Genomic DNA, 26,325 nt, shown 5'->3' with positions numbered 1-26,325 from the left:
GTTGGGGTCCCCCAGGGCTCGGTCCTCGGTCCCCTTCTCTTCTCTATCTATACTGCCCCAATTGGACAAACCATCCACAAATTCGGCCTCCAATACCATCTCTACGCTGATGACACCCAACTATGAACCTCCTCTCGTGAGATCTCGGGACCATTCCTCCAAAATATCACCGACTGTTTGTCCGCTGTCTCCAACACTATGTCCTCCCTTTTTCTCAAACTAAACCTCTCTAAAACTGATCTCCTTGTCTTTCCACCCTCCAGCCGACCTTCCCCTCAATATCTCTATTCCAGTGTCTGGCACCATCATAACCCCCAGACAGCATGCCCGCTGCCTTGGGGTCACACTGGACTCTGACCTCTCCTTTATCCCCCATATCCAATCTCTAGCCCAAACATGCCACCTGCACCTCAGAAATATTGCTAAAATACGTCCATTCCTCACCACGGACATGCTAAAGACACTCGTGGTCACCCTCATCCACTCCCGGCTTGACTACTGCAACTCGCTACTCATCGGCCTCCCCCGCACTAGACTTGCTCCACTCCAATCCATACTAAATGCGGCAGCTAGGCTCATTTTTCTATCCAGCCGTTACTCAGACGCCTCTGCACTATGCCAGTCGTTGCATTGGCTGCCCATCCATTGCAGAACTAAATTTAAACTTCTCAACCTCACCCACAAAGCTCTACATGGTGCCGCGCTAGCATACATCGCCTCTCTCCTGTCCGTACACCACCCAGCCCGCTCACTCCGATCCGCTAACACACTCAGACTAAACACCCATGTAAAACGAATCTCACATGCTCGCCTACAGGACTTTACCAGAGCAGCACCCATCCTCTGGAACACTCTACCCCAAGGCATCCGGACAATTCCCGATGCACGAAATTTCAGACGTGCCTTAAAAATGCACCTCTTCAGGGAAGCATACCAAATCTCCTGACCTCTCTAGGGCGCCCCACCCCGTTTGCCTTCTAATAACTGATTTCCACATGAAATCTCCGATTGCCTGTGTTCCCCATGTCTCTCTTCTCCCCCCTGCCCCCTTGCACCTCCTGTACCACCCCCAAACCCATTTGTTTCAAACCGAATGTACTTCACATTGTAATTTTTGTATTGTTTTGCATTTATCCATGCCTGAAAGCCCTGCAGAATAAGTTGGCGCTATACAAATAAAGATTATTATTATTATTCTACATACCGCATAATGGTACTAACAAAAGCTATAGCTGGCCTTGCAAAAAACAAGTCCTCACACAGTCCCATTGATGGAAAAAATAAAGGGTTAAGGGAATCAGAATTAAGCAACAATTATGACTCCATTCCTCAAAGTAGTGACTTTAATTCTCACAGTTTGCCATTTTCGTCTAATATTTCTTTTCTAAATGTTGCCTTTTTCCTCTTAAATTTTGATCCATTGACTTTTTCATGCAATTATGTTGGTATCTTAAAATTCCAAGGGTTTTTTACTCACAATATTGATTTGTTTGAAGTATGATTTTTTTCAAAATTTTTTAGCTTTTATTGGAGTAATAATTTTCAGTTTTTCTTCTAAATTTTTACCCTTATTGCCATAATTATTTTTTCAAATTATTGATTCTTTCCACAAAATTATAAAAAACAGAAGGAGTGGAATGGAGCAACCTCTGCTATGGCTGGGGGTAGAGGAAGTAATCTACCATGCAAAGACAAGATAAGGTGCTGCCTGTCCATTAACTGCTAATTATATGAAACAGGGCGTGGCATCTGGAACGAGGGGAAGAAAAAGTCTTGGACTATAGCCCCGGTTCTTCTTTATTAGATAATTAAGAACAGCCTGTATTACCATTTTTAAGGACACAGCTGGGAGAAAGTGTGGACTCTGTAATAAGAGAGGTTTCCTGCCGCAGTAGAGAGAAGAACCGCTGTTCTTTAGTGTGGCAGGAAACTTCCCTCCTTACAGACTTCACACTTTCTCACAGCCTTTTCTGAAGAAGGGGATGTGTCCACGAAAAGCATTAATATTGGCTGTTTTTATTCATCTAATAAAAAAGAACTGGGTTAATAACTCAACATTCTCTCTGTTTTATGTGTTGTCTGCAAGTTTTTACTTCCCTCCATTCCACAAAATTGGAACCTTTTCTCCTTATGATTATAACTTTATGTCCAACATTTTGAGTTTGATTTTAACTTTCTCACCTTTTTTTAAATTTATGACTTTCTAAAACTTTTGACTTTACAACTGAAAAATTTTACCTGTTGACTGTGACTTTTTTGTCTCTGTGGTGCTTCCTAAGTTTATTGAGTGATGATCCTTTATTTCTTTTTTGGGTGTATGTTAATTGTTCACATGTTTTTGTGTCCCTTTTTATTAGTATTCACATGTGGACAGTATAAGACCATGGGCCAAAGATTGGGATTTGTGTCCATAGTGACTCAGAATCTCGTGTCTCCTTTAGCCAGAGACATCTCAATCTAAAAATAATCTGCAGTTGTGTAATACCTGTAGATTACCCATAATACCACCGTCACTCCCAAAGGTTTTTACCATCAGGAGGACCAAATAATCTGTATGCACAGTGACATCCTCTGCCAGGTCATGGTCTACTGAAGGCTCATCCTCAGACAGGTGACCTAGTCCTTCTGTCCTGGGAAAGTAAAATATTCATATGTCTGGGGCTGCCCAGAAGGATTATATCATCATCATGAGATGATGATGAAGAAGATGAAGTCTATTTGAATTAGGATTTTACAGTTGTAATCCAAATTATTCAGCTCCACAGTAAATTAGGTTTATTTGCCAAACATACAAATGTTCAGCCGTTTGCAAAAAAGCAATAAAAGAGCAATGTAAATAGCTGAACACAACTAACAAAACAAGTGATTCCTCAGCATTCAACATAAAATGCCACCTTTAATGACTTCTGCAGACTCATGATTATTCAATCCCCTGAACTGAATCCCTCATAAAAGCACAAATTTGCAAATCAGCTGTTGTTTTAAGGCCCTAGATGCCACCAGGAGAATGACAAATTTAGTTTCAGAGGCCGGACGCTCTCCCTTGCCTGCCCTGCCTCTGGCCTTAGACACAGAGAAGGCAATTGACAGAATCCATTGGGGCTTCGCTTTTGCCAATTTCCATAAATTTGGCTTTCACAACAATATTTTTAAGGCCCTCCAGGCCTTATACAGTGCCCCCTCAGGCAGGGTGCTGGTGGTTGGGATTTTTTCCAAATCCTTCCAAATCACTGATAGTACAAGGCAAGGATGACCCGTCTCCTCTATTATTCTCCTTAATCATATATCCTCTTGCAGAAATGACCAGGTCAAGCTCCAACACTAATGGGATTGTGGCCGCTCTTAGGCAGCATAAAATAAGCTTTTTTGCAGTTTATGTTCTACTGATTCTTTCAGATCCCCTTTCCTTCTTTAAGAGAAGCATATAACTCTCTTTTTTTAGGTCGGTCTCACGAGACTGGATTTGCATTGCGGATTCCGTGATCGCTGTCCCCGTTAATAGTCCGTGGTAAAGCTTGGGCAATTAAATGCACGTAGTTTTGAATTTTTCTTTACATCGGAATTGCGGAATCTATTGATGGAAGAAAAATCACATCATTCTCTATTTCACCACAGATTCCACATGGACGGCCTTGATTGATGTCAATGGATGCGTGCGACCCGGGGCCCATTCGCAATTAACAAACCTGCGTCATCACTAAGTAGCGTGGGAAATACAAACAAAGAAAAAAAACCTGTAGTGCGCATGACCGCCTGCATGCCTCCGTGGTCATACGCAATACAATTGTGCAAGTAAGGTTCACAGCCGTAATCCACTGCGGGTCTCCCACATGCGGAATCCGACCCAGTCGTGTGAGCCCGACCTTATTTTAGTCAAATCTCCTATTATAAACTTAATAATTAATAAATCATTACTTTTTGGCATTAATATTATAGAGAAACTTTAAAAAATCTTTCCAGCTTGAATTTCCCTTCCTTTGGCAACGAGATAATATTCTATGCTTGGGGATTGAGCTTTCCGCTAGCAAATTGCGTTTTTTTCCGCCTCTATTGTCTTCTATTGAAATACAATTCTGAGCTTCAGTTAGAATTTGGAATTTCAAGAAGGAATCTTTTTAAATTTTTACAGATGTCCCTTTTAAAAACGCTTAGCATGTCTGAAGTGATCATCTCTTCAAAATTACATTGTATAATATCCAAAAACTCTTTAGGCAGTCACTTATTTGGATGTCAAATATACAGCTGGAAGCAGCTCACAAGTTCAAAATTAAAGGAACACTGGCTGCATTACCTGGACATGGCAGAAAGGGGGCGCTATCACCAGATGCGAATATATTCCTGAGGAGTTAGATGTTCAAAAACCCTCCAGTGACTGCAAGACGCCTACAGCAAGATTTAGTGGCAGCAGGCACTAAGATTTCTGTTTGCACTGTAAGGCACATACTAAATACTGAAGGTCACTCCAAGATATACACCTCTACTGACACAAAAGCATAGGAAAAGTCGCCTACAATATGCTCCATATAAATAAGCCACAGAAGTTTGGGGAACATGTGCAACAAGCGGAAAAAGGACAGCACTCTCTGAGTGGTTTTTAAGAAGTAGCTGAGAAGCCATGTCATGGTGGCGATAAGTGCAGCACGCACTTTGTAATCTTGCGCACCATTGAAGATATACAACAGGATCTACACAACTAATGGAATTAGGTGATCGTGACGCCAAAGTGCTTGGAAGTGAAATAAGACGAACACACATATGTAAGTAAACGACAGGCACACCATTTACTTTCAGGCACGTGGCTGTCTGTAATAATATTAAATGCCAGCAAATTACATATACAACATGCATATACACAGTTTAACACTTTTTGCACAGATAAATCAGCTTCATGGAGGCAGCATCTGAGCTAAGGGGGGAGCTATATAGAGAGACTGACGATAACTGAACATTAACCCCTTATCAATCCCACTGACAGTTTTGCCAACCTGAAACACTAGCTAATATTACTCTAGTACTCACAAAAATCCAATAAACATTCTCTACTGCTTGTCTGAAGCTTGTGTCTGTGTTGCTGTCTGGTAGAAAGCAGAGTTGGCTTGAGCGGACATCAGGTTTGGAAAAATAAAACTGTTTCTTTCAGTGTTGGGGTGATTTATTAGCTGCTACACACAGGATTTCTTGAATGTTTACATAATGCATCTCTAATTACAGCAGGACAGAGGAGAAGGAAGCCTAGCTGCGGCCATTCCTCCAACCTGCTTCTTACTCTCCATCTCTCTCTACTCTGACTGACCTCTTTACAGACTCCCTCCGAACACCCCATGACTTCTGTCTCCCAAGACTTATAATTTCTAACTACGCAACACAAAATGAGACAGAAATCCCCTCCTTTTTTCTCACTCTGTGGTGGGGGCTTGTCAGAGCTCAGCAGCTACATGATTTACGATGGTGCTCAAACAACCTAAACTATTTAGTTTCTCCCTCTTCTTATTAAATGAAGTCCAGCATAACTAACCTTTGTTAAAAGAACTGCTAGTTAGAACACTTACTTTTAATTTGCAGGTAATGTACTTCTATTCTGTTGTGCTAGTCCAGGTCACTACACATGTTCTGTTGAAAACCAAATTTTTTAAAATTACTCATTTTTGAGCTGTATCCGGTGGCACACATAAATATCACAGGTTTCCATAGCAAATGACTGAATTCATATGCACTCCTCATATAAGTTTTAAGAGAAGTCAAAGCCGCCCTGTTTGCAGAACCAAAACCAGCTTCCTCCTCTTTCTAAACTCTAAAACAGACTCCAAAACTACCACTTTGTAAACCTGAAATGTGACATTAAAGGGGTTTTCCAACATTTTCAATACTGATGGCAGTGAGGAGGAATCATTAAAAAAAAACAAGAAAAATCAACATACTTCTCCATTCAACCACTGTTCCACCGACAGTTCCTTCTGCACTCCTGGTCGACCTGTGTTTATGTTGGGAGGGATCACAGTCCAGTAACGGCTCCCAATGAGGAGGATTCCCCAAGTTGGAGTGAGGACCCTCTAAAGTCCTGAATAATACAGGGGTAGATCAGAACACCCCTCCCTCTCCCAACATCAGGTAAGTCCGGGAGAAAAGTCTCCTCCATCGGGGGTAGCACGTCTAATATGGTCTCTCTACTTAACTTTTCACGGTTAAACAAAGGGGTTCTGTCATTAAAAAAAAATTCAATATTTACCAATTCCTCCCCCGTCAGTCTTCTTACCACATCTTATCCCCACCGATCTTCTCCTGGCCCCTGCAGTCCCCTGGGTCATGTCACCTCTAGCCGTCCGGATCCTCTTCTTCCTGTTATGAAGCATTCATTCTCGGCATTCTCCTTTCTGCAGGTCAGTGACGTAACGTTCACTGCCTAACAGGGAATGCTGGGCTATTGCCAAGACTGCATATGCACGCTGTCTCGAGTGTTGCGCAGTCTCGGCAATAGCCCAACATACGATTTGTTATTCTCTGATAGGCAGTAAACTACGTTACTAGTGACGTAGCGTACACTGGCCTGCACAAAGGAGACTACCTATGAATGGACGTAAAATCCTGGGAAGATGATCTGGCAGGCTGGTGATAAGTCCTTCACCATAATTTAGTTTTCGCTCTGAAATTATCACTATGTTTTGTTTTTTAGTCTGAGCCTATCACCACGTTTTGGTCCTGAGTTTATCACTATGAATTTGTTTTAGTCCTGGGTCCTTCACCATGATTGGTTACAGTCTTGGGTCAATTACCATGTTTTGGTTTTAGTTCTAAATTCATTGCAATGTGTTGGTTCTGAGTCCATCACCATGTTCTGGTTTTGGTTCAGATGTCCGCATGCCTCTGCCAGCGGAATTCAGTAGAGACTGTCGCCAGTATCGACTTAACCAGTGCGTATCTACTTCCATATGCAACCTACTCCGTTTATCAGTGACAGGAAGAAGGTATTTTTTTTATCGTCAGTCTCCTAACAGAGGAGGCAGTTGCATGGGCCTCACCGTATGTGGAAACTAACAGTAACCTCTTCAACAGTCTCGATGACTCCACTACCACTATGCATCAAGTCTTTGATGACCTGAATCACTGTGCCACAGCAGAGGGTGGGTTACATAACCTGCAACAAGGGTGATGCTCTGTTGCTGAATATATGGCAGAATTTTGTTGCTGGATGATTGATACCATATGGAACTTAGCCGCGCAGAAGAATGAGTTTCAACGTGAATTATCTGAGCCAGTAGACTTTTATTTGGTGATGTATTCGAACTGATCAGAAACTCATGGAATGAAAGGAGAAGCTGCGGGTTTTTGGGAACAATCCTGCCTATTTTTTCAGTCAACCAGCGTTTAACAGCAAAGGACTGAAACTGAACCCGAGCCAATGCAGATTGATGTCATCCGCAAACCCCTTTTTTTTTTAGCAGAGAATGGTGCCGTATGGAGAATCTATGTCTCTATTGTGGGGAAACATTATGCTATTAATTGCCCCAACAAGTTCCAAAAATTATTGCCTTTACCAGTGCCAAGACGATAGGGAAATCTGAGATTCCCAAACAGCCGGGTTCAGTGTCAAAGGCCCTCCCATCGGTAACTCAAGATAAAGATGAGATGCGTCCTCCATCATTTCACTTTGTCATTCTCATACAAGTCCTAATCAGGACTAAAAATTACAATGCTCCCCTATGTTAGGTTCTGGAGCTAGAGGGAATTTCATGGACTTTACATTTTTGATAATAACATTCCAATCAGGACCAAAACTATACCCATCGATTTGGAAACGATCGATGGATCACCATTGTCTTCGGGGCCTGTAACTCATGAGACAATCGAACTTGAAATCATTATTGAACCTGATCACCAAGAATCGGTTAGTTTCTATTTTATCCCTTCTCCCAAGTTTCCAGTTATTCTAGGAATCCCTTGGTTTTCAATCCTTCCATCAGCTGAGACTTAAGGACCATTACCTTCCCCTCTGAGTACTGTAAAGAAAAATGTGAGATGTCATTACATACCCAAACCTCTGAGGATTGTCAGCAAAATTCTGACAAGTTTCCACTTTAGTACCAGCAATTCAATGATGTCTGGAGCAAGAATAAATCCGACCAACTACCCCCTCATTGGCCATATGATTGTCCAATAAAATTGCTCCCTGCAACAACCATTCCTTTCGGGCAAATTTACAATCTTTCCGAACCACAATTAAAAGTACTCAGAGAATACCTGGATGAAAATGTAAAGGAAAGTTTCAATTGACCTCCTTCATCACCAGCTGGGGCACCTTTGTTCTTTCTAGAAAAACAAGGCTTGACCTAGTGGCTATGCATTGACTATAGGGAAGTAAATGAAGTTACTGTCAAAAATTGTTACCCTCTTCCCTTAATACCGGAACTGCTGGAAACTTCTTTACCAAACTCAATCTAGGAGGGGCCTATAACTTCATATGGATCCGCCCAGGGAATGAATGGAAGACGGCTTTTAAAGCTAGATATGGACATTTTGAATACCTCGTCCCACCCTGTCCCTTGATTAGCTACATTATATAAACCTGGCCATTCCCTCTCTTGCGAGATTATTGTGCTCCAAGCCTGTAGTAGAGCTCCCCTAACTGACCGCTCCTCACACTGCAAATGGATAGACTTGTGTACGAACCACTGGCTTCAACCTGACTGCGCTACTTGCCTGCTCCTATTGTACTACAACCGATACTATCTGTGTACCGACCACTAGTTTCACCCTGACTATGCTACTTGTCTGCTCCTATTGTACTGCAACCAATACTTACCACGTACCTACCACTGGCTTCACCCTGACTATGCTGGAGAAAAGGGTTTTCAGTAGGCTTCATACATTTGTCATTATTTTGTTACTTGAGGTAGATACACATATCTATTAACATGCAGGCATTCAAGGACAGTAGTCATTTGGTACACTTGGCTCTATAATACTGAAATCAGCATGGTAATCTTCCCTATATGCAATGCTTTGCCCTTCTGTTTCTCTTTCTTCCTTTAGTTACTATTTCTTTAAACAAGACTTTTCTCTTCTCTTTAGTTACTATTTCTTTAATTGATGTTGTCTTCCTCAATCTTTCCATAAACTGTCTTTTTCTACTTAATTCAATACTCTTTGTTGTACTCACACATTTCTCCTTCTCACCGCACTGCCCTTTGTCTTGCTTCTGTCTCTTTCGTCTACATGTTTCTATAGACTGCTCCCCACTACACCACCCCCTCTCTTTTCTATCTGCTTTACCCAAACCAACCTGCGTACACAGCTTGTCTACCAACCACAGGTCCACTAACATCTTACTGTCTAGCTAGCAAATACCTGGGCTAGGTGATTGATAGACTAGTAAACATACTAGTGTGAACAATCAGTAACATGTAGAGGGTTAGCTTGCAGGGGCAAATGTGAGTATCAAACAAATAAAGCATTTTAAGAAATATACATACATTGCCCCACAGAGTGTACTACTCCAGTACATTACACCTGTGCACCAACCACTGGCTACCTTGACTACACTATCGGCCAATACTGGTTACAACAGGAGGATCCAACCCAGAACCTGATTGTTACAATCACCATGTTTTAGTTTTGAGTTCTTCATCATGTTGCAGTTTTGGTCTTAGGTCCATCAACATGTTTTAGTCTTGTTCCTGAGTCCATCACCATGTTTTGCTTTTTCGTTCTAAACCAATCACCTGGACCATGTTTTGGTCCTAAGTCTTTCATTGTGTTTTAATTTTGGTCCTAAATCCATTACTTTGGTTTTGGTCCTTAGTCCTTCATAAGGTTTTCGATATGGTCCTTAGTCCTTCACCATAATTTAATTTTGAGTTCAACACCATGTTTTGCTTTTGGTCCTGAGTCTATCACCATGCTTTGGTTCTGAGTTTATCACTATGTGTTTCTTTTAGTCCTAGGTCCTTACAAATGTTTGGTGGTGTTCCTGAGTCCATCAACATATTTTTGTTTTAGTTCTGCATCCATTACCTTGTTTTGTTTCTGAATCTATCATCATGTATTGGTCTTGAGTTCATTGCATGTTTTAGTTCCACTTCCTTCATCATGTTCTGGTTTTGGTCTTTAGTTCATCACCATGTTTTAGTTTTAGCTAAGAATCCACCACGTTTTGTTTCTGAAACCATCATCATGTTTTGGTTTTCATTCTAATTCTACCACCATGTTTTGTTTTTGGGTCCATTAGTATTTTCTGGTTTTGGTTTTAGGTCCAGTGCTTTGTTTTGGCCCTAAGTCTATCACCAAGTGTTAGTTGGTTTTGAGTTCTAAATCATGTTCAAGTTTTGGTCTTAAGTCCATTACTGAGTTTTGGTCCTGAGTTTTTCACCATATTCTGGTTTTGGTCTTAGGCCATCACCATATCTGGTTTTATTAGATCCATTTAGTCATTAATTGTCCATAATTGTATCATAATTTTAGGTTGCAGTCAACTACCACCAGAAAAGATCAAAATTTTGGCGAAAAGCTACTTGTCTTTTATTAGCCATTAACACAAGTAATGTGATTGATTAATGGACGATAATCAATTTTCCATCTCCATGTTCATCATAACTGTGAGAGTGCAAACATTCTAAAAAGCAGCATTTGAACAGATATATGATACATCACCTGACGTGAGCTTTCTTTAACTTCAAATCTACTTTTGGTTATGGACAACCTCTAGCAAGGTAATACGTCTTGACCAAGTTCGAGAATATTAAAATTGATGTCAATTCTATGTGTATAATGATTTATTTATTGCTAGTAAGAGGTTCTGTGCATCACAACCAAAAAAAGGACAAAAATATGCAAAAACTGTAACCAGCCAATATGGTTGGCAAACCAAAGCATGAGCTATAGTATTTATATGCGATACATCCTGTGCATTTGTAAACTACCACCAGAAAAGATCAAAATTTTGGCAAAAAGCTACTTATTAGAGATGAGCGAGTCTACTCGGTAAGGCAGTTACTCGAGCGAGCATCGCTCTTCTCCACTAACTGCTTAGTGATCCGAGTAGGCTCGGGTGGACTGCGGGGGGCGGGGGGGAGTGGTGCGGGAGGAAGAGTGAGAGAGCCTGCCTGGATCGCTAAGCAGTTACTCAAGAAGAGCAATACTCGCTCAAGTAACTGCCTTACCGAGTAGGCTCACTCATCTCTACTACTTATCTTTTATTAGCCATTAACTCAAGTAATTGCCGTCACATATATGTTCAGCATTAATCTGAGAGTGCAAACATTATAAAAAACAGCTGTCAGGACTGGTTAGGAACCAGACGGTACGGAAGTCCTTACACCAGCCCTCTCCCCTGTCCCTGTCTACTTGCCCCCCTTTGCCAAACCCCAGGACGACAACTGGGCGGCGGTCCCTACTTTGCACTAAGGAAACCCCGTGAAAGATGGGACAGAAAAGACCAACTAACAAAAAACAACTGACGGAACACAAAACCTCAGAGTCAGGAATAAGCAGGGTCAAACCAAGAAGGAACGTCAGACCGAGGGAAAAGACAAGCTCAGAGTCAAGGAATAACCGAGTCAGACAACTGGAGACAGAACTGGAGTAACGGGCGTTAGCTGGAAAGGACCAAAACAAACACTGGCACTGGACTCCAGTGTCAGCCAAAAGTAAATGCAGGAGTCCCTGCCTAAGGCGGGGCCGAGCGTGATGATGCGCCGGACGGTGATGCACTAAAGCTGACCTCCCTCCAGCCAAGCCTCCTAACAGGGGAACTCCGAGCCCAGCCAGGGCGGACGCGCCCGCGCGTGCGGCGGGACCCGTACCGCCGACCAGCCCGTGGACCCACCAGCATGGGGGAACCCCAAGCAGCGATGTCCGCACAACCGCCGACGACACTGGGAAGGCCAACATGCCCACGCCGGGAACCAACGCCCCCAGCGGTGAGACTCCTCCTAACAACAGCATTTGAACAGCATTTTTTTAACTTGAAATCTACTTTTGGTTATGGACAACCTCTAGTAAGTTAATACGTCTTGATCAAGGTGTGGCAGATGGGCCCACATACTTTGATCAAAATATGTGCTAAGAACCTTGTATTGTTATGTGGTTGGTATGGACAAGAGTTGTCCAATTTTATTCAGATATTTACTATGTATGAGTGTTGAGGTGCGTGTTTCTGATACTGTATTTATTGCAGCCATGGCTTACATGGCACACACTGACATTTAATGTTTTGTTCGAAGTGCTGACTTTTGTTTTTTTGTATGCATAATACCTAGTTTAGATTATTGTTCAGAAAATCGTTCATACGAGCGAAACTGAACAATAAATTTCAATGCAGGTAACAACTGAACGACGAGCAAGAATCGTAGGGTTCTCGCTTGTCGTTTGGTTTCAGCCGGCATAAAAACCAGCGCCATCTCGGTCACTTATCGTGCCATTTAAAGACTGATCGTGTTTCACATAGGAATGACTAATGCACAAGAACTGCACAATTCTCAATGAGAATCCTGCAGTTTTAGCAGACTACACAAGCTGGCGATGACGTCATCAGCTTGCCTCCTTGGGCAAACGAGAATGGGTGGTTGCTAGGGGCTAACTGATGATGCCGCCATAACCATACCCCCATAAGACCTGAACTGTGTTACTGTTTATAACCATATGGGCTGCATAGGTCCCAGTGACTATAACTAGGCCTGTCATGCTATTTTTATGTTGCATTTTTTGCCAGGTTAAGCGCTAATTGCATTTATTCTCAGGTAGTGTGGAGTCTAAACAGTTAACTACATTATATTATGTCATATGTCATAATAACTTTTTTTCCAACCTGACTGTCTTGTGTACATATTTACACTATTGTATTAAGCTCCCAGATTTGCTGCCTCCACCTAGTACTACAGAGCCGTCCCGCCCGGCGCCCGGTCCCTTATTTATACCTCCGGCTGCCAGCTCACTGGCAGTCACATTCACTAGAACTGACACTCAGTGCTGGTATCATGGCGGCGGTTGCAGCTAAGGTTGCCAAAGACAGGGCTGTAGCTGAGGGTCTTGGTACCTACGAGAACCCAGTGAAGTATTTAGATCAGGACTACGATGAACTGCGGGCAAAGTGCCTGGCATCCAAGACGCTCTTCAGAGATGATAAGTTTCCTGCAGGTAACTCTGCCCTGGGCTACAAGGACTTAGGACCAAACTCTCCAAAAACTGCAGGAATTGAGTGGAAGAGACCCTCGGTAAGAAATACTGCACTGATTTTATATATGTGACGGCAATCTATATATACAAATATCCATGCTCAGGAAAATTATTCACTGTGATGAAGAAGAGTACATTTTAGGATGTTGGCTTGTATGTTTGATTGAGAGAGCTAGCTTCACACTGCTTGAGTGAATGCAGATGATTTGAGGCATAAAGTTTATTACACTGTGTAGACCTAGGGTTGTCACACGACTGGTAAGTAAGTTCCCAATGCCAGTATTTATTTTTTACTGGCCATATCAATGGCCACTATTGTGGCCACTATTGGGGATGCACTATTATTTTTGGGGCCACTATTACCTTTGGGTTCACTATTGGTGGCACTATCACCTTTGAGGCCACTAAGGGGTTGCACCATTACTATTGGGGCCACTACTGGAACAGTATGAATTTTGGGGCCACTATGGGTATGCGCCATTACTGTTAGGGCCACTATTGGGGGTACACAATTATTATTGGGGCTACTATTGGGGTAACTATTACCATTGGGGCCACTAAAGGGGTGCACTATTACTATTCAAGCCACTAAAGGGGCATATTATGACCACTGGGGCCACTGAGAGGGGGCAGTATTAATACTTTGGCCACTGAGAGGGGCAGTATTAATACTGGGGCCACTGAGAGGGGCAGTATTAATACTGGGGCCACTGAGAGGGGCAGTATTACTATTGGGGCCACTGAGTGAAAATCTGATGTTGTTCCAATAGCAAGAAAATAGAGAATGGGGAATGAAACTCCCAAAATAGAACATGCCGTGATTTTTCGATCTTGCACTATCGGTGCAATTGAAAAATTGCTCATGTAAATTAACTTATTGAGATGAATGGGTTATTTTCCTGTGTGAGTTTTTTCCATATCGCAATTTGACAGAACTCATGTGTGTAAATTGTTGATGTATATATATTAGATTATGTACAACTACACATTATGCCTCACATCATCACCGTAGCATCTATAGTATGGGCCACGAAAAAGTAGCCCAGCACCACACTCCTATGGAAGCTGTCTAAAAATACATATTGGCTCCTGGATGAATTGGGGGTCCTGGGGGAACTCTGCTCTCTTGATGCCCACCGTTCCCTTGGATTGACTGTATTTTTCTACGGTGGGAGAAAGTCTTTAGAATCTAAAAAACTAATAGTAACCACTAAAGACGACAATGTAAATGGCGTGCTTCCCCTGTGACCAAAAATCCTAAGTAAGAACTCCAGGCAGCTAACTGCTATTTGATGAGTCCGGTGGCCCAGGAAGCGATTGATGGTGTGAAAATAGAAGAATTTAGTCTGTCAGGTATTAGGAGAAGTAGTTCAGGATGAGTTAAGTGCTGCCAACAGAGAAGATAGCAATTCCTGGACGACAACTATTAAGGATGACTCCTCCATAGTGTCACCTATCAATATAACAGTCCTGGGGCCTCACCAGCCAAACCATGTCCTAGGTACTCCATATTGTAACTGGTGGGAGCACGTCACTCATAGGGTACATACTGGCTGTAGACCTCTAGCGAATCGGCTTGTGTTAGAGCTTCTTCTTGTGATTAACTTGAATTCTGAGATTCAGAGCTCCATCCAGAGTTTACTGCAGAGCCGCAGCGCTGCTGTAATAAGAGGGGTGGCGGGCATGGATCACCCCTCTTACATACCCCTCCACTTTAACCTTTCCTGTCCTCGGGTAACTGGGCATTTTAGGGGCATAATCAACAGGGATCCCACTGCTGCACTCCACCCGCCACCGCTGTGAATTTTCTGCTTTCCGCCACGTGTTAATGCACGCTAACGGGGTTACTGCAGTCTACACAGAATGCGGGATCTGCATTACAAACGGGTAAATCTGCACACATCTGCAGTAAACAATTGGTATTGTGTGGATTTCAAAACTGTAACGTATGTCAACGCATTGTAAATGCTACAGATTTTGCATGCAGATATTCTATAGCGCTGAGTGTGGGCAGGTGCGCTGTCATGGCATACCGCCTGGCATACTGCCTGGTATACCACCTGAGGAGAGTTCCGTAGACATTCCCCTCATATATAGCCAGAGACTAAACTGCCAATGTCCAGCATCCCAAAGTTATTCAGCCAACGGCGGGTCAACAGTGGAAAAATGACTTAGTGGTAAAGGAGCTGAAGGGACACCCTATAGACTATACACAGCAACCCTATGGATCATCCAGTATAACTCCTATATAGCACATTGATATGAATGGTGTTTTGCAGTAAGGAAGTAGTGATCTTTGCTACCTCCCAACTCGGCTGCCCATAGACGTTAAATATTTGCTCCCCAGATCCCGTAGCTACGGGGTTTTCTACTATATTTTGTGCAGTGGTTCTTACATTGTTATACTAACTGGCCATTTACCTCATCATTTTCTAGGAAATCTGTGAGAAACCGCATTTCATTTTCGATGGAGCAACACGTTCAGACATCCACCAAGGGCATCTGGGTGAGTGAGAAGATCGCGGGTCTGATGTTGTAGATATTGTTGAAATCATTGTAAGCCAATTGTAAGAGCATTTTTGGCAAAACTTTAGGTCCCGAGGGGGCGGAGGATAGAGATACAAAGATGACCAAAGAGACTCAGACTCCACCCCCTCGGAACTGACTTCTTATCCACTATTGACCAATAATTTTATTATTTTTCCATTGACATACTTGCACAAGGGCTCATTTTTTGTGGGATGACCTGTAGTTTGTGTTGGTATCATTTTGGAATACATACAGCTTTTTCATCACTTTTTGTTGACCAAAAAAGTGCATTTCTGGCGTTCCTTATTTTTTTTTTTTATAACGTTCATCGTGCGGGGTAAATGATGCATTACTTTGATAGATTTGACTTTTACGGAAACAGCGATATAAAATATGTATTTTTGTTTTATTATTTAGATTCTTTTATTATAAATATGGCAAAAGGGTTTTTTATAAACTTTTAGTACTGTTTTTTTCAATAACTAGTAAAACTTTATTCTTCCTATTTTTACTTTTTTTTAGTCCCCAGGGGGGCCACAACTAGCGATGCTTTGATCACTCCCATAGTTTAATGTAATGCCACAGCATTACATCATACTGCAATCTGAAAGGCAGTCTATCAAGCCACCCCACAGGAATGGCTTGATAGGCAGTCTGCCAAGACAGCCCTGGGGCTTTTCAGAAGGCCCCCGGCTGCCATGACACCCGCACGGTTCCCTGCGATCTCATCGTGGGGGGCCATACGGGATCACTGAACGTTGTTCAGGGGATTTAAATGCCGCTGTCAGAATTGACAGCGGCATTTAAAGGGTTGACAGCCAAAATTGGCCACACTGCCGATTGGAGCTGTTGCCGCCGGGTGCCTGCTGTAATGAACAGCCGACTCCCGTGGTGTATGAAGTGAGATCGCCCTGAGATACAGCTGATACAGACCATCAAAAGGCGTATCGGCGGTCGTTAAAGGGTTATTAAAGGTGTATATTTAGGGGATTAGCTGCTGGGTAATACCTGATGATCAGTGACACCGGGGAAATATAGACTGTGCTAGAAAAGTAATACATAGGCTTCCTACACACAGGCCTTGAAGCCTCACCGATATCGCGCTCGCCAGCGTGCTTTTTACACGGGCTTACAGCAGTGTTGGCGGATCGGCAAGTGTTTCCTGTTGTTTTCAATGGGAAACCTCGCATCTCCCATCGTGCTATGTGTTTTTATGGCCCCATTGAAAACTTGAAAACAATGGGCGATGCGTTCTGAGAGAACGGACAAAGATAGGACATGCCGCAATTTTTTTACGTCATGCTAGAAAAAATTGCTTATATATATGACCCCATTCAAAAGAATGGAGCTCATATACATACGAGATTTTTTTTCAAACTTTGTTTTATTTATCATACGTGGGAGATTGCATCTTGCAACACTCAAACCTTGTGTGATTTTCACGGTCGTGTAAAAGCGGCCTAAGGAGTACGGCATGTGAATTCACCACCTATTTTTAATTTTTTTTAATTTTAATAGGGGCATAATCCTGTAGTTAATGGTGTGGAGGCCAGAATAGAATGCTCTTTCAAAAGGGTTTGCGGCTTTGTGCAGCTGCCTGGCATTGTGATGTGGCTCCAGGTCATTGAGTAAATCTAATGTCCACTCCATACAGGCGACTGCTGGTTCTTGGCTTCCGTTGCGTCTCTCACTTTGGAACCGAACCTCTTGGCTCGTGTTCTTCCAGAGAAGCAGAGTTTTGAAAAAAATGACTACGCCGGAATCTTCAACTTCAAGGTAACAGGATCGTATTCGGGCCTCGCTAATATTATAGAATTAGAGAGAGCAATTTTTTAATTACTCCTACACGGTAAAAGAATGTGCCCTTAGTGCCCCACACTTACTCCTTCAGTGCCCCACAGTTAAAGTGCCATCACAAGGTAAGAATTCCCCCTTACTGCCACAAAGTTAAACTAGCCCCACAGGGTAACAGTGTCCCCTTTGTGTGTCCCATAGGGTAATAGTTCCTAGTGCCCCCTTTATGCCTCCATAGATACAGTGCCCTCTTTGTGCCCTGCAATGTAATAGTGCCTACTTTGTGTCCCCATATAAATCAGTGCCTCTTTTGTGCTCCTATAAGGTCATAGTGCTGCTTTTATGCCCATAAGGTAATAGAGCCCTTTGTTACAATAAGGTAATAGTTCCCCCATTAGGTAATAGTGCCTCTCCGTATGTCCAGTGGGTAATAGTGCCCACTATGTGGCCGCATTAGGTTATATTGCTTCTTTAGATGCTGCAAGAAATTGGAGGTTTAGTCACACTTGGACTCCCATCTCCTCTACTAAGATGGGTGGAACCGCATCAGAAGCTCACTACCACAACAATTGCTCTTTAAGACCCCCTGCACACTGGCGGGTCGGCCCTGCATGTGGGATTCCTGCTGCAGAGTTTGACCTGGTGCCGGGCCGGTGACCCATCCGTAGCTGTCCGGCGTCTTCTGTTCAGCACAGCGGATGTGCCTGCCGGCACTCCGTCGCACATGCGTAGTAGCCGCCGTCGCTCTGCGATGACACATGTCCCACGATACTTCCGCAGTGCTCACTGCGGTTTCTCAACTGTAAGCGAAAATCTGCAATCGAGTGTCATAGCATGCTATGGGCTGGATTTGCTGCAGAATCCAGTGACGGAATCCCTCTCCCCGGATTTCGCAATGCAAATCCGCTCGTGTGCAGGAGACCACAGTTACTTGTTTTATGCACTGCTAAACTTCCACGGTGGAGCGTGCGGCATCGTCATGTGTATCTTGATGAATCCTCCTCCCCTCTGATGTTCTGAGATCTGGGCTGAGACCGGTGCCAGGGAAGGAGGATTCTTCAAGATGCACATGAAAATATCGCAAGCTGTGTGAAGGAATAGTAGCAGCACATAATACAAGTAGTGTGTATGAGCAGACCTGGGGGGGGGTAGCACAACTCTGTGGCATCCTGCAGCCAGAAATCTGTCCTCAGACTAGCTGAGTTTTGAATGCAGCAGTGCAATTAAATAGAGTATAAGACATAGAATCGTAGAATGGTAGAGTTGGAAGGGACCAGGGTCATCTGCTCCAACCCCCTGCTCAGTGCAGGATCATCAAATCATCCCAGACAGATATTTGTCCAGCCCTTGTTTGAAGACTTCCATTGAAGTAAAACTCTCCACCTCCCGTGGTAACCTGTTCCACTCATTGATCCTCTCACTGTCTAATATCTAATCTGTGTCTCCTCCCTTTTAGTTTCATCCCATTGCTTCTAGTCTTCCATGTGCAGATGAGAATAGGGCTGATCCCTCTGTACTGTGACAGCCCTTCAGATATTTGTAGACCGCTATTAAGTCTCCTCCCCTTTTTTTTTGCAAGCTAAACATTCCCAGATCCTTTAACCGTTCCTCATAGGACATGATTTGCAGACCGCTCACCATCTTGGTAACTCTTCTCTGAACTTGCTTCAGTTTGTCTATGTCTTTTTTTAAATTGGGGTGCCCAGAACTGGACCCAGTATTCCAGATGAGGTCTGACTAAGGAAGAGTAGAGGGGGATAATTACCTCATGCGATCTAGACTCTATGCTTCTCTTAATGCATCACAGAATTTAGTTTGCCTTTTTCGCTGCTGCATCACATTGTTGACTCATGTTCGGTCTATGATCTATTAGTATACCCAAGTCTTTTTCACATGTGCCGATGCTTAGCCCAATTCCTCCCATTCTGTATGTCCTTTTTCTTGCCCAGATGTAGGACTTTGCATTTTTCCTTGTTAAATACCATTCTGTTCAAGCTTTTCTAGATCTTTTTGAATGCTCTCTCTCTTCTCTAGTGTTAGCTATCCCTCCTAGCTTTGTGTCATTGGTAAATTTGATCAGTTTCCCTTTAATTCCCTCCTCCAGATCATTTAGAAAAATGTTGAACAGCACTGGGCCTAGGACAGTCCTTGTGGCTTCCCACTTGACATATTCTTCCAATTGGATGTGCGATTTCTTACCACTCTGAGTACGATCACTCAGTTAGTTGTGAATCCACCTAACAGTTGCCTTGTCAATCCCATATTTGGTCATTTTTTCAATACATATGGTATGAGATACTTTGCCGGTATAGAAATCAGGCTCACAGGCTTGTAGTTTCCTGGATCCACTTTCTTCCCTTCTTTGAAGAGAGGAAACATATTTGCCCTTTTCCAATCTTCTGTGACTTTCCCTGTTCTCTAGGAATTTTCAAAGATTATGGCGCGTGGTTCAGCAATTACCTCCACTGGTTCCTTTAGTATCCTAGGATGTAATTTATCTGGACCTGTGCCAGGGAAGGTGGATTCATCAGGATGCACATAAGTAAAGAAAAGTCTGAGCATCATTACTCACATAGATGAAGATTTAGGATTCTGTTCATTTTACTGCAATGTCCTTCCATATTCTAGTTCTGGCGATATGGTGAGTGGGTGGAAGTCGTCGTGGATGATCTGCTACCCACAAAAGATGGCCGTCTGGAGTTTGTCCAGTCAGCCAAGGGTGATGAGTTCTGGAGTCCTCTGCTGGAGAAGGCCTATGCCAAGTAAGTCCACAACCTCCAACCAGTGTGGGTGTAGGACATGTATTTGACGAATAGACATACCCCCTAGATGTACATCACTGAACAGCTACTATAATGCATGTCAGATGTGAACACTGTGTTAGTTAGGTCCAAGATTTAGTTCTGATTAATCTCATGTGTCTTTATGAAGGTCAGAGCTCCATTTTTTAGAGAGATCCAAATGACCAACCACAGAGTTACATGAAGTGGTGACCACCACTAGGGGGAATACAATGAATATGGATGTACTGGTGAGTTCTGTGTATTTCCATATGCAGTCAGCTCCCCCTAGTGGTGGCTGCAGGCAACCAGTAATTCATAATTTAGCTCAATGGCTCTATCTAGTGGAGAATTGAATGTAGTGCACAATGTAGATAAATCACAGCATATTGCTCCTTCATTAACCCTGTTCATGTGATGTGCTGGCAGAGTGAATGGATCGTATGAAGGTCTGACAGGAGGAAGCCCTATTGAGGCTATGGAAGACTTCACTGGAGGAATCTCCGAGACTTATGACCTAAAGAAAGCACCGGATGATCTGTACCAGATTATGCAGAAAGCTGTGAAGGCAGAGTCCTTGCTCGGATGCTCAATTGAGGTAAGAAGGAATTATATAATATAAGACGTCCTTAATAGATAGATCTCCCCAAGGTATACTGCAAAACTACTCCCAACTACAAGTGCAGCATAGGCAGCCCATATACCATGCCAATCACAAGCTCAGTAACAGTACCAGGCTTAGGCTCGCCTTCTATACCTCACTCTTCTGCAGCAGGAGGTAGAGGAGTGATGGCCCAAAATTCAGGAATCTGGAGCACTGCTGGGATTGGGTATATAGACATTAAAAATGTGGTTCACTGTCCCCATAATGTGGCACAACAACAATATCCAGTATATAGATATTCAAATATGTGGTGCACTATCTCCCTCCAGTGGTGAAAGCATAAACTGCAGTTATAATCTAAAATCTGTAGCTACTACAAATATGAGATCACTGCCTCCCTCTTGTGGAAAAGCCCTGAACTATAGCCTTGATATAGTCTGCAATTTTGGCTTCTCAAGTGGGCAAAGTGTATACTGCAGCCATCCAATAAGCCAATTATGGCATTTGGATGGTTCATTGTCTCTCTCATGTAGGAACAATATAATAATAATTATAGACATGGATCATTGGCTCCCTCAAGTAGACAAACTATAAACGGCATCCATCATATAGGTCCATAAAACATTTGGATGGGCCTTTACATGGCATTATCTTCCTTTTGTGGTCAAAGCAGCCGCAATATAATAATAATTACATATATGAGGGTATATCTTAAACACCAGCAAGGATGGATACATGGCGGCAGAGATCCTGCTCTGAATCAATATGAAGACTAATATCTGGCCCGGCATCAGTAGTGTGAGGACCCATGGTGGCCTCCGCGGTTCTCCCTGTACCCAGAGGAGTACGTTACACCTTTCAGTGGGAGGAACAACTGCCACTCTCCTCTGAACCACACTGCGGTTGAATCCCGAACTCCAGTGCTGGGACCCCGGAGCCGTCCGCTGCCAGCGCAGCCTGTGCTTCCCCCAAGTTACTGGGTGAGTACAACCCGGTTGGTGAGGGCCTCTTTGCCTTCCCTGGGGACTCACCGGCACTGGGAGGACTTAACAGGACGGGTCCTGCTTCCAGATGGCACGTGGATGAGGAGACAGGCAGGCGCCATCTTGTCTGAAGACCTCTGGGGATGTCAGCTCTATTTTCGTGCGTTTTAGCTCTTCATTATCGAACGCGATTTTGCTAATGCCTGTGTGAGAGCGGCCTAAGAATAAGACCCCCCCACTGACTCTAACGCCCTTTGAGACTTTCTGCTTGAGACTTGGTACCATTTTTGGGGGCATCTAATAATTTATTGTAAAACTTTTATTAATGTTTCTCTTGAGAGCAAGAAGAGAAAACGCATCAATTCTGCCATTGTTATATCTAGTTCTTTTACAGCGTTAATCGCGCAGCCTAAATGGCGTGATACATTTTCTCTGCAGGTCGGTACGATTATGATACCAAAATTATTAGACTTTTTAGACTTTTCCACTTCTGCACAATAAGACCCATTTTTTTTTAGAAATCATTATTTTAACATCGTTGCATTCAAGGTCCCATAACTTCTTTATTTCTCCGTGGTCAGAGTTCTGTGAGGGCTTTACTTTTTGCGTGCTTTAATTGCATTTTTTTGGGAGGCAAAACAAACTAAATAAGCATTTTGCCTCAGTTTGTTCAATTTATTTTACAGGTCACTATGGACACAATGATACCAAATATGTGTTTTGTTTTGTTTTTTTTACAAATAGGGGAAAATGCCCAAATACATTTTTGCTTTATTTTTTTAATGTTTTTTTTACACTAATTTTATTTTATTTTTTGCAATTTTTACATCCCTGTAGGGGACTTGAACCCTAACAGCTCTGATAATGCATTGCAGGACTTCTGTACTGCAATGCCTTATCGCTTACAATAGTGATCATAGGCAATGGCAAGCTAAGACACCAGTATATTGTATCTTGTTGCCTTGGCATGCCATTGTCCCTCCACCATTACATTGCAGGGGTTCGATGACGTCCCAGAGGGAGCGCACTCCCTCTGTAAACCCTTTACATGCAGCAATCTAAATAGATTGCAGTACGTAGAGGGTTAACGGCAGGGATCACTGCTCTTATGTTTTCCCACTGTTGCAGCTGGAGGCTGGCTATTGGTAACAGCCGACTCACACTGCGGAATGGCGCAGGCTCAGCTTCTGAACCTGCGCCATCAAAAGACGTTCATTTACATCCTGTTCCTTAACTACCCTGCAGCCATGACGTAAACTTACGTCCTGTGGCAATAAGGGGTTAAATACCTGCATGCTAGGGGCCTTATCTCACAAATATATTCCAGACTGGTCCACTCTTCCTATCGTGCACAATTGACGTATGTCTCTGGATGGGAGACGGATATGGGAAACAGTCTTACTGATGAGGACTGGTCTCAGATTTGGGGATCGACCAATAAAAGTTTTGTTTAGCTGGTATTGAGTTTCCACCCAAATAGCCCAAGGGGGATCAGGATATCCTTCTAACTGCTTTTGTTGCTGTTCATCCCCAAGTGACATGCATCATTTTTGGTAATCCTGTAAACAAACTATAGATTGTATATATGATATAATTGTTACTCTGGCTCCCCCTAGTGGAAAAAGTTATTAGCAGGCAATACATTTTGTTAGTTTTTTTCCTGAAATTTTCACATTTTCTTTCAAACAGATAAAAAATCCTAAAGAAGATCAAGCATTAACGACCCGGCATCTGGTGAAAGGACACGCATATTCCATCACTGGTGCTGAAGAGGTAAAGCGAACCAGTAACATTTACCAGGGGGTACCCAAAAGAAACAGGAATGTTCTTCTAGCGGGCAGAGGATTACTTCTCTGACTACTTGATATTCCCTATGCTAAGTATGCATCAGTAGTCTAAAACACTACATGACTGTGCGCTTCGGCCTATCTCAGTGTCACTGACCCCCGTGGGTTAGCCGCCAACTACACCGGGACTATTTCAGGAGTAGCGGCCTGTTCGGTTCCCCGCAGCAAAGGCCAGATCCCTGTACAAGGCTTAAGCGTTACTAGTGGGGAACCATCAGGATAACGCCCTCAGGTTTAGCCCAAAGTCAAACCGGTAAGTTGATACAGTGGGTCCGCACCCGCTGGTCGTAACACTCTCCATCTACATCATCCTCTTCCCCACCTACCCATAGTAAAATTATGCTCCATTTTTAGTGGAGCTCATCTCTCACCACCTTGTCATTTGATCTAGGGATAGCATTGTGTTGTAGTCAACTACACAGTGCTTATCTCCTCCACCACCACCAATGTAGCCTCCACTAGGAGATAGTAAACTGAGAGATAGTGTTAAGGACCGCTAGGTCACATTAACCTTTCAAGCCTTGGGTTCCAAATCAATTCGTATCCGGTGCACCACGGAGGCCAAGAACCACACAAAGAGTCGGTTTCTAGTTCTCCTCAGATACGTAGAGAGAGCCCCGGCAAGTATATAGCTCACTCTGCTTAAGGCGTACGTACTCTGAATCTTTATTAACTTTTCATAGCGTTTCTCAATACAGGAAAGGAATACGTCATTAGTCACGACTTTAATCTCATTGGGTTAAAAAATAAAACATTACAGCATAGTGTGAGAATATATATGAAATATCCTTCAAATGTTAATGTTATCTCGTCCTCCCTTGTGAGTTTGGATGGTCGCAGCATCTTATTAGCACGATTCGTTCTTTTCCCAGAGCTCAGGGCGTGGGAGGGTTTCTTCTGATAATGATTTTTTCAGGCTTGGTTCTCGGAAGAATAAAAACAAATCATTAGACATTGCACCGAATCTCATGCTCTAAAGTTATTTCTGCTTGAATTATTGTTTCACTACGCACAAGCTTATTTACATCTTATAATGCTCCATTTTGTATCTAGCGGCCATTTTGAGACAGATTCTTCCATTTTATGGACCTGTACCTTCTCAATAGCAATGTGCAGTATTGAGGGGGCATGGCTACACAGCCTATGGCAGAGGAGAGGAGAGGGAAAGGTGAGCTGGTGCTAGTCAGTGCTGGGAATGCCCCCAGCCAGAAATCTCAATGGAGGACTTGAGGCAAAGCAAGTATGATGTTTTCTATGTGCATCAGAATGAAAACTCAAAGCAAAAAGCAGATAAGTGCATAATTTCTTTTTTTTGCAGAGACTTAAGATATGCGTGGTCTGATTTTTCATGCACAAAGGTTTCTATAGCCTTTAGCTCCATGATTGTAGGGAATGATTATATATGACATTTATCTCTCCTTCTCACCTCCAGGTTCCCTACAAAGGAAAGAATGTGCAGCTGGTTAGAGTGAGGAATCCCTGGGGAGATTATGAATGGAATGGACCCTGGAGTGATGAGTAAATATGGAATTCACATACTCTTTCTATCTCATATTATGCAAATATGAGATCATGCAATGTCTCTGCTGTGCCCCCTACTGGAAGGTAGCTTCCCTATAAGTCACTTTCCGACCTTCTAACAGGCCTTGCAATATGATATAAGGATTCTTAGTCATATTGCAGGGCTTCTTAGAAGGTCGGCCTTTGCCTGGAATGGAAGCTACCTTCCAGTAGGTGGCACTGCAGAGGCATTATACTATCTTCCATATGCATGCTAAATTTCTAGGAGAGCGTTGCATGGTGTATAAGTCTCCTTACATCTACTATGTGCTCTCTACAAGGAGAAACAGTATTCTTCACTTGACTTAGCCTATCACACAGGTGTATATCAGTGGACAGAGAGGAAAAGAATGCTGTTAAGCAAGTACCATGTGGCAGCATCTATAAGTAGACTAACACAATGTCGGCCACAGTCTACAGGAATATGGATCGATATATAGGAGAACATTCTGGACATCCAGTGATTTCTGCTTTTCTCTATTCTAGATCCTCAGAGTGGAATGATGTAGATCCAAAAGTAAGAGCAGTTCTGGACCACAAGGCCGATGATGGAGAATTCTGGTGAGAGCGCCGATCATCCGCATGCTTATCTCCCAACCTTTAAACAGTGAAAAGAGGGCCCATTTTTGTGGCATACGTAGCACAGCTAATGTTCTTTTTCACATTAGGACATGCCCTTTTACATGAAGCCACGCTCTTTGTGTCACCTCACAGTAATAGCGCCCCTTAGTGTCCCTAGCACAGTAATAGTACCCTTTAGTGACCCCCTTACAGTAATAGTGCCCCTCAATGAACAGCACTAGTACCCCTTAGTAATCACCTCACAGTAATAGTGCCTGTTAATGACCTTCTCACAGTTACAGTGCACTTCAGTGACCCTCTAACAGTAATAGTGCCCCTTAGTGTCCCTAGCACAGTAATAGTGCCCCTCATTGGCCCTCTTACAGTAATAGACCGCCTTAATAACCCTCTTGCAGTAATAGTGTCCCTTAGTTATCACCTCACAGTAATAGTGCCCTTTAGTGATTATTTCATAGTAATAGTACCCCTTAGTGGTCCTC

At 43.1% G+C, this 26,325-nt stretch overlaps 1 protein-coding gene across 1 annotated transcript in view; it reads left to right on the top strand.

Moving 5' to 3' along the window:
- Positions 1-12,968: 12,968 nt before the first annotated feature.
- Positions 12,969-26,325, top strand: part of LOC136620421 (calpain-8-like) — a 28,365-nt gene continuing 15,008 nt past the window's right edge. The window contains exons 1-8 of the mRNA XM_066595181.1: positions 12,969-13,205; positions 15,604-15,673; positions 17,351-17,472; positions 20,119-20,252; positions 20,700-20,868; positions 23,547-23,630; positions 25,137-25,222; positions 25,751-25,825. Of these exons, the coding sequence (XP_066451278.1) occupies positions 12,969-13,205; positions 15,604-15,673; positions 17,351-17,472; positions 20,119-20,252; positions 20,700-20,868; positions 23,547-23,630; positions 25,137-25,222; positions 25,751-25,825 (977 nt within the window). The remainder of the gene's footprint in view (positions 13,206-15,603; positions 15,674-17,350; positions 17,473-20,118; positions 20,253-20,699; positions 20,869-23,546; positions 23,631-25,136; positions 25,223-25,750; positions 25,826-26,325) is intronic.

The sequence above is a fragment of the Eleutherodactylus coqui genome, chromosome 3, assembly GCF_035609145.1.
Source record: "Eleutherodactylus coqui strain aEleCoq1 chromosome 3, aEleCoq1.hap1, whole genome shotgun sequence".
NCBI classification, from domain to species: Eukaryota; Metazoa; Chordata; class Amphibia; order Anura; family Eleutherodactylidae; genus Eleutherodactylus; species Eleutherodactylus coqui.
This window is presented reverse-complemented; position numbering and strand designations above follow the sequence as displayed.